Source organism: Nannospalax galili, unplaced genomic scaffold, assembly GCF_000622305.1.
Source record: "Nannospalax galili isolate Female #2095 unplaced genomic scaffold, S.galili_v1.0 scaffold5, whole genome shotgun sequence".
NCBI classification, from domain to species: Eukaryota; Metazoa; Chordata; class Mammalia; order Rodentia; family Spalacidae; genus Nannospalax; species Nannospalax galili.
The window spans coordinates 1761154-1770451 of NW_008353126.1; the positions used below are offsets into that span (position 1 = coordinate 1761154).

The 9298-nt window shown below is 48.0% G+C and overlaps 1 protein-coding gene across 1 annotated transcript in view; it reads right to left on the reverse strand.

Moving 5' to 3' along the window:
• Positions 1 to 1958, reverse strand: part of Ahcyl1 (adenosylhomocysteinase like 1) — a 42077-nt gene extending 40119 nt beyond the window's left edge. The window contains exon 1 of the mRNA XM_008850367.1: positions 1466 to 1958. Within this exon, the coding sequence (XP_008848589.1) occupies positions 1466 to 1585 (120 nt within the window). The 5' untranslated portion in view covers positions 1586 to 1958. The remainder of the gene's footprint in view (positions 1 to 1465) is intronic.
• Between the last annotated feature and the right edge of the window lie 7340 nt (positions 1959 to 9298).

A 9298-nucleotide genomic window follows, 5' to 3' on the forward strand; every position in this document is an offset into this window, starting at 1 on the left:
ATGATGGGTTTGTAGTAAAAGGAGTCGGGAATTAGTTTTATTCTTTTGCCTAACTCATCTGATATACTACATTTAACCATTCTGCTTGTAAGGACTATAACTGCTTCTCCATAGAATAGTGATTTCAAAAGGTCTCTTCTTCAACAAAGCAGTCAGATGAACGGAGAGCACTAGAAGTTAAGGCCAGATAGACCCTTTAGGATCTCTCTTAACCTTTTAAAGGTATTGTTGGTAAAATAATCTCAATTTTGTGAGAATACAGAGCTACAGCACACAACGGTAACATCTCTTTTCATTTCTGGAACTGTTGATTAGTTTCCTGAGAAAAAGAAAAGCCATCTCTCTCTCATAGGACAGCTTCACTAGTTCAGGTGTAGCAGCCCCAGGGGTTAACTATTCCTGCAAACCTTACTCTGCTGAGCTTATTCCATCCCTGAATCCCACCAAACACTGTAGGCAAGGATAGCTTTGAAATGTCTTTATATAAGAGGGGAATATTTGTCCTGGTTCTCATTGATTTCAGAAAGGTCACCTCTTTGCAAATGTTCTCCGATCTACTGTTAGCTAGGTGCCAGGTAAGTGGAATCAAAGTGTGTTTCACAGAAAGCAGTGGGGATAACCAATTCCACCACTCAAGAGAGCTACTTAGACTAAAGCTGCCATAGACTGCCTTTTTCAAGAGCATTAGAAGGATGTCCTTTGAGCTCAACCCACAGCACAATGGGTTGAACTTGTTCTGCCTCAGTAAGTGCAGTAAAGAATGAGCAATCGTTTCTCATCACCCACCTCTCCAACCCACCCAAGCTCCTTTCTGGAGGGATGTCTAAGTGCTCTATTCACATGACTCTGGGATCAACCTGCATTATATGACAGTGTCTGCTGTCACCACCTCCAAAGATCTCTCTCCTGCGTATTTCCAAGCAACTGGAAGACTGTAGGATGTGAAAACCATAGTTTGCGTTTCATTCTCCTGGTGCTTTTATTGCCTTCTGCTGCATAAACGAGCTAGTTCCACACCACATTCTTTTCTCTTGTCTCTAAGCTATCACGCAGTTGTTGGATAAACCGCCACTGAAGAAGCGCTGCCAGATTTCCCCACTCACCTGGGGGGAATTTTCTGTACACCCTCATCCCCTGGCCAGGTCACAAGGGACTGCCAAGTCGTTCACCCCCTCCCACTCTCGTCTTCAAGGCCCTCCATCCAGGAAAAGTCAGCAGCAAATTTAAGGCCTGGCCCTGTCGGATTTCAAAAAGATCCAGGACTCGGGCCCAGGGACAAAGAAGCGAGATCAGGAGCGGCCTCTTCCGCCCGGGATAGGTCTGGGGCGCTCACCCAGTACCCCTACCTCGTGTCAGGGGTCCCTGATCACCCCAAACCCTAGCCCCAAGTCGCGATCTACCCGGGCCCGGGGCTCGCTCGCGCCCCTTCCTCGAGGGCCCCCGACGCCCCCCGGAGTCCCCGCACCTTCTTGGGCGCCTTGGTGACCGTGGCCATGAAGGAGTACTTCTCGGCGTCCTCAATCTCCTTGGCCTGTTTCAGCTCCTCCCCGACACCCGGCAGCGGCATCGCGTCAGGCATCGACATCCCCGGGCCGGCCCGGCCCGCGGCTAACCAGCCACCCCCGCCTCTTTCCCTCACTAGCGCCCGCCCGTCCGCGCGGCGCCGTCCACCACGCTCTCGCCTGCCCTCCCGCCAGGCCCCGCGCCTAGCTGTGTGGGCTTCTGAAGGGCTCCGAGCCTCGCGCCTCGTGGGCTCCGTAAGCCCTAGACTGCCGAGCAGCTACGACCGCCGCAGAAGCACCAGAAGCAGCAGCGCGCAACTCCGACCTGCCCGCGCAGCCACCTCCGCTACACAGAGACACGCACGCAGAGTAAGGGTAAGAGGGCGGTGACGCCACGTCAAGTACTGGCAGCCCGAGGAAGGTGGGGAAAGAGGCGGGGAGAAATGGCGCACTCTGGTGACGTCACCACGCTGGGCCGGGCCGCAGGAGCCGCCCCTCCTCCTTTCCTGCTCCGGGGTGAGAGGTTCTCTGGGTGAGTCGTACCCTTTGCACCGGCAGGTGGTGCCATCTACCCTGTGAGAGCCGCACGTGGTTCCTGCAAGGATGCGGGGGAACTGAGGGTCTTTACAGAATTCGCGGCCAGGCCTTGGGGTGGGGAGAGCATAAAGGGGGTGCTTGGGAACAAAGGTCAGAGTCCCGCAGGGTACGTCCAACAACCATTCCTAGGAAAAATCCCGGGCCTGAGACAGCCCGCACACTCACTGCCCACACCCCGGGCCCTTTGAACTAGACGCCCATTCCCAAAGGACAGTGTTTGCTTTTTGAATTCATAGGGGGCAGAACAAACTGAGAGCGGTGTGGTTTCTACACAACCTTTTGTGACCTCCTCCATCACCATTTCCTCCTGGCCTTCTGCCTGTTTACAAGACCGCAGTGCTGATGTGAAGGGATCATTAGGCTAGGGCTCAGAGGGTAGAGAACCAGAGGCAGAATGAGAAAACCCGACAAATTGGCCTTCATTTTCTGTGTTCTCTCCCTAGGCGTTAGCCTCGCTCTGCCAGCTTCTAGTGAGCCTCCAGGGCGTTCCTGGATGGCTCGCACACTTCCTAGGATCTTACTATGTGCAGTCCCAGTGCTAAGGTCCTGGATGGCAATGGTGCATGTAGTACATTTATGTTTTGCAAGACAGTTCATTTGGAGAGGCAAAGCCTGTTTGTAACCTGGTGTCAGCTGAGGTAGCTTGTCCTTTGAGAGTCATTCAAATGACATTGGCTCCAGTTCTCATGTCCTGTGGAAAGTCCAATGTTGTCCCCAGGATATCTGTGAATTACTGGGGCATGGTGATGGTGGTAGAGGGGGGACCTTAGGTTTTCTTGGTCATCCCAGGCCTAGTTTTCTGCCTCATCTGGAATTTTAGTCACTGCTCTTATGACTGTTTCTTTAGCTCTTACTGTCATATCAACCCCCTTTCCTTTCTACCACCACCCCCAAACCACAAAAATGAGGCTATAGCATGTAGGAGAAATTTTAATGAAGGTTTGTAGGGCACAGGGGAGAGGTTACATCATAGCAAACAATTTAAAATCACATTTCTGAAATGTTCTGAAAAGTTATTTTGGCCACCTCACCACCTTGAGATTTCTCAATGGCCACAACATCCCACAAAGCTCTCTAGCCCGTTACCCATCTCATTTCCTTTGATTAATCCCTTTTCATTCTTTACCCTTCCCTCTTCAAGGATTCTAATAAGTCAGATTCTTCTTACTGTGCTGAAAGTCCTCTTAAATACCTTTACCCTAAATTCTTCACCAAGTCCACACTTTTATATCCAGGACCCCACCAGGTCACAGTTTCTTTGCTTGTGACAGGGTTTCATTATGTAGCCTAGGCTAGCCTTAAACTCTTCAGTATGGGCCACCATACCTGACTTCACTAGATTTTTAATAGTCAACCCTAACAAGAAAAAAGTTGTGACCTGAAATGGCATTACCTCCAGAATCAGCCTCCCACCGCACTCCCACACTGGCTTATGTTCAAGTTTGGGGAAGGTGTGAAATAGTCACTTCTGGCACCACTGAAGTCTTAATCTGATAGACTTGTCCTAAACACCAGATTCATAAGCCTCATGCGTATTTGAAGAGGGCTGTGGAAATGTCTGGAAGGATTCTATTAAACTTGTAGGATTCTCATCTGCCCATTGTTTTGAGTGTTCAGACTTTCCTCTGAGCCAAAGCAGCAGAGAGATGAAAGTTAGAACACCAGATTCATCCACACAGGCCCCAGACGGCCCCCTTTTCCTCATCTTATAGCTGAAGGCTGAAAACCACATCTGGCCCACTCTGGAACTTTGGTCTTTGTGAGTTGTTAGAATCTATGAATTGGGGCTACCTTCTGAAACATCAAAAGTCTTTTGGAATCACATCTGAAACTAAGTCCTTTGAATAGAAAAATAAGCGTTTTGAGACAAGTTATTTTTAACAAGTACAAGTGTATCTGTCTTTTGGATTTGATTTTTAAGCTTCCATTGTTTGTCCTTTCTCTGTGACTTTTAGCCTCCAGGCTGTGAGCTTCCTGGAGATTGCAGTAAACTTCTCATATTCCTCCAGGGCCAAAAGACAGAGGATTGCCCTAGCTCCAGGGCTACAGTTAGTGCTGGTGTGGGTGATGGACCTAGAGGACAGGGCCAGAGCTAAAGGGAGCAGAACTTTATTGAGTAGTTAGGCCAAGATAGAGTTTATCAGGTGATTTCACTTACCTGAGTGTCTGGCTAGAAGAGAGGCTGATGACTTGGCCTTGGGGGTACTGTACAGGATGCTTAGTCTACAGGTAGAAGGTGTACCCCTGCCATGCTGGAGAGGCTGTTGACCTTTGTGATTCATGTCAGACTAAGGTCTGGGTGTTTCTGGAAACCAGCCACTGTAGAAGGCAGTGGTGGCTGCCATCCCCTCTAGGTATAGGCTAGATAACAAAGTTCCAGCCAGGGAATGTGACAATGTAACATCCATGAGAGCCATTGCATGCTGCCCACTTCGTGCTTAATCCTAACAGCCTCATATGGTCTAGCTGAAGATACTGGCACTCACAAATGCCAAGAAATGATTTGTGTTTCTCTGCCTCCTCACCTGATGTTGCCTCTTCTAGTAAGCAAATTCACTCTCTGAACAGCATTCACATAGACTAGAGAACCATTCAGGGACCAGTGTTTGAGAAGAGCAGGGACTCAAGGACAATACTACCTGGTGTGTGTGGTAGTGGTATGTCTCCAAAGGGTCTGGAGATCAGAGGGGACTCTGCTCTAAAAAGGAGTGGTCACAGGACAAAGGTGATTCAGAAGATGCATTTACCAGAAGTGCTCTGGCACTGGGGTTCCACACATAAGGTTTGGTATGGTTAACCAGATACACTTTGTCTACCCCCAAATTTATCCTGTATATACATTCATTTATTCATAAAATACATAGTCACTGCAATAATAATGCTGTTTCAGTCAGTGGCAGACACTACAACTGTGGTTCCATAGGATTATTATGGAGCCAGGTATGGTTGCATAGACCTGTAATCCAAGCACTTGGGAGGCTGAGGCAGGAGGACTACCATGAGTTCAAGGCCAGTCTAGGTTACATAGTAAGACCTTGTCTTAAAATCAGTAGTAACAACAACAAAACCAAAAACAAAAATATTACAATGGTATTGAAACGGTCCCATCATCTCGTGACACAGCAGCCATTGTAGTGTTTTAAGGCTACACACTGCTCACATGTTGATGGTGGTACTGATGTAAGCATGGTGTTTTGCTGTGTAGGTGCTAAAATACTTACCATTGTACTATAGCCACTTGCAGTATTCATCACAGTGCCGTTCAGGTTTGTAGCCAGATGCAATGGCTGTACTATGTAGCTTGGGTCTGTAATGGCCTGTACCACCTAGATTCATTAAAGTGTACTGTAATGGTATTCACATAATGCTGAAACTGCCCAATGATGTAGTTCTTGGATTGTATCACTATTGTGATGTGTGATTGTATTGAGTGCTGAAGATGTACCAAGAATAGTGCTGGATTTTGGACTTATAAGATTGACACTGGCATCTGGCTGAGTACAGGTGCGATGGAGCTGAGGAGATGAACAGGAGGGGCATCACAGAGAGAGATGCGCATCTCTCTCTGTGACACCCCTCCTGTTCATCTGGGTTAGGAACAGAATCTAGGCTGAAGCCACAGCCTTAGAAAAGGCTGGGCAGTGGAGACAACTTGGCCTGCCATGGGAACTGTCACTATTTCAGTGTAGAGCTCAAGGTACCATGTAGCACAGAGCAAGGACTGAGGCTGGAGGCAGATCCTATAGGGCCTGATAACACTCACCATTTGGGGGCATGTGGGAGGAGAAACAGGCCTTCATGGAAAAGCTGTTGAGATATAGGATCAGCTTGAAACATACTGAATTTAATGTATCTATGGAGGCCACTGCTCCCGAGCCTTAGGGAAGCTTAGTTTGTGCCTTTGATGCCCTTGTCCTCCTGGTTAGCCTGACACCCCACCCAAGAAAAACTATGCTTGTTGTAAGCTTTTCACTTCCTGCCAGCCATGCCTCAGGGTAAGTGCACAAAAATTGCAGTGAAGAAATATGAAGGTAGGTGATCAGAGCAGAACTGCCTTCAGCGCTCCAGGATGGGCAAACCCTCCTGGCCCCATCTTCTTTCTGCCCTGAAGAAAGCTGTGTTGTGCAGCTCTGAGAGGTGCCATTGACATGGTCATTGACATGAAGGGGCCTATTGGTTGGAGCAGCACGCCAGATCACCAGAGGCTGGGCCATCTTAGCATCTTGACTTCTGCTTCCCATTGTGCTCTCTGACCTCGCACTCCTAGCCTCTGCTCCTTCCCTTTCTGCACCTCCACCAGGAAATCACTCCTCCTTCACATCTCCCTCTTTGCTTATTATATTTGTCATATGCATTAAGGAATTAAATGTTGCTACTTATTATTTGGGCATTATAGAAAAAAACTGTAAAGAGAAAATTCTCCTTCCATTCATCTTTCTCTGTTCCCTTCTGCTTTTTTTTTTTTTTTTGTCTTTTTGAGACAGGGTCTCCCTGTAGCTCCAGCTGTCCTGGAACTCACTATGTAGATAGACCAGGCTGGCCTTGAACTCACTAAGATCTGCCTGCCTCTGCCTCCCAAGTGCTGGGATTAAAGGGGTGTGCCACTGTACCCAGCGCCCTTCTGCTTCTTAACTTGTAGAAGTTCATTTGTACACACCTGTGATCTGTAGGTACCTGCCATTTGGGGTTCCATTCACTCTGTTTGAATTACAATATTTCAAAAGCATGTTACCATGCACAGAGATGGTTTACACATGGCATTGTCTGTGTTGCCAGAGCATTTCTTCATTTGCTTTATGAGTTTATTTACCTCCTTTTTTCCTGTTGTTGAGCATTTTGAGTCATTTCCAACTCAGTACTGAGTGTGTGTGTGTGTGGGGGGGTGTTTAGCAGGAGTGGTTATGAATGGCTTTCAAGCAAAACAGGCAAAGTTGGTCACAGCACAAGTCCCGCCACAGAAAGGGAGCAAAAGATGAGTTTCCGGAAGGGAAAGTTGTACTTGTCAACAGTGCTGTATGAGGTACCTTTTTGCCATAGGGTATCTGAGGGCCTGTGCTGGGAACTTGAGAACTCCCAATAGCTGGTTGGCGTGTGTGTGTGCATGTGCGTGTGTGTGTATGTGTGTGCGTGTGTGTGTGTGTGTGTGTGTGTCTGTAAAAACCAGTGGTTTGGGTGGATGCATATAGGGGCTCAGATTTTTGACTCTGCTCCTAACTTGGCCACGGGGATCTTATGACCTTTCTGGATCTCAGTTTCCCCAGTGATAGTTCTCCACTGGGGGCTTGTAATGATTTAATCCAATCAGATCACAAATACTAAAGAACTCTGAGCAAGTTGCAAAAAATAATTTACTACAACATAAGTTAATAAAGTGTGGGTCTCCACTAAAAATCTGGAGGGTACAGGAGCTGCTGTTGAGAATTTGGAATTCTGTCTGTGCCTTGCCTCCCAGAATGACAAGAATGGGTAGAAACACGCCTACAGCCTTAATGGAGGGTCCTTGTTGGTGTTAAGGACTTATTGGCACTTGAATTGTGCTTTTTTGAAAAAGAAAACTAAAACTGCCTGGTCATGGGCAACTACCACTTCCCAAACTGGGCCTAGGGCCTGGCCACTGTGGATCTAGCAGCCCCCGGAACTGGCCATAAATGCTGGATTGGACCAAGGATCCTAATGGATCTCTATTTCAGAAGTTTCCAAAGCTGCAGCCCACTAAGTTAAGGTGGGATGGCATCCAGGGATTGTAAACAATGGTCAAAGAATCTGTTCTGATGATTTGTGTTTCTCTCTCTCTCTCTCTCTCTCTCATTGACTTTACCACAACAGCAGAAATTGTGAAATTGACCTTGGACTTGAGCCTCTGGCTGGTCAGTTACTTTATTGAAACTTGAATTATGATAGGAGCTCTGCTAGGTGCCAGGGGCCTGCAGACAAGCCATAGTTCCTGTCTTCATGGGGCTTAGAATCAAAGACAGAACTTTATCAGAAAATCTGGATCCCCAAAATTTTTTAGAGAGTAGCCCCTCCTGTCTGTGAGCCCCATGCTGAGTCTTCAGAAGGCTGTGTCACACTCCAGGGTCAGGTGGAGACAGCAGTCTAACTCCAGAAAACTACCCTGAGCTTTTTGGTCTTTTTTTTTTTTTTTTTAATAAGCTTTTGGGGTTGTCTTTCTGGAAGATACTCTCTCCTAGGATGATGGCAAGAGAGCTGGCAAGGTAGAGGTGCCAGCTTTCGAGGATCAGAGACTGCCTCTCATGGACATGGCCACTCTTCCCTCTGCCTGCTACCTGCCCCTAAGACTGAAAGTGGGCCTGAGGTTGAAATGGAGGATGGTTGTCCAGGCCAGATAGCTACGCTGATAGGTATATTACTCTAGAATGTACAGCTGGGGAGGGGGGTTGGAGGAATTTGCCTTGATTGGAAAAGGTGCTGAGGCTAGATGGAGAGGGGCAGGCAGAAACTGTGATTTCCCTCAGCTCAAGCAGTCAGGATCTTACTTCTTTTATGTCAAAGATCCCACCTACCCTGTGGCTGGTTTGTTGGTGCCAGAGGAGAGTGGTTGTCTTCTGGTGGTGTGGAGACTGCTGCTGGGTGGGACCCCGCCTTCCTCACCCTCTCTGGTGTGCAGGGCGGGCCCCATTGCATCACCCTTGGAGCCTCTGCTCCTGACTTTGCAGCCAGCTGGGCCCCAAGAGGAGGGACTCTCCCTGTTTTTCAACAAACCATTAACCATTTCACCCTCTTAACCTTTCCTATACCAGTTTGGATTCCCAAGCTTAGCCTTCATATCTCTCTACCCTGACCTTGATAATTTCCTTCATGCTCCATAATTACCAAGGGTTCTGTCTAGGCAGCCTTTGAACAATTGCAGGTTTTACCATATCAATATAAGCCTGGTCAGTTCTCTGGGAAAAGAGTTAACCTCTCTCATCCCCACCCTCAGCATTTGTCCCATTCTACAGCAGTGAGAACAGAGCTCCCTGGCCTCCAGCATGAGCTCATGCCACTTCCACATTCCAAACAGGGTCCTGACAAAGGGTCAACACAATGTTTTAGGCTATGAACAAGTGTGTAGCTCAAGCCAGGCAGGAGCTTGGATACTGACATGTCCCCAAAGTTCTGCCAACCATTTCCAGCAGGTCTTTCTCAGGCCTTTACCTTTTTCATAAGGGCATAAGAAAGGAATGGTGAAGTGAGGT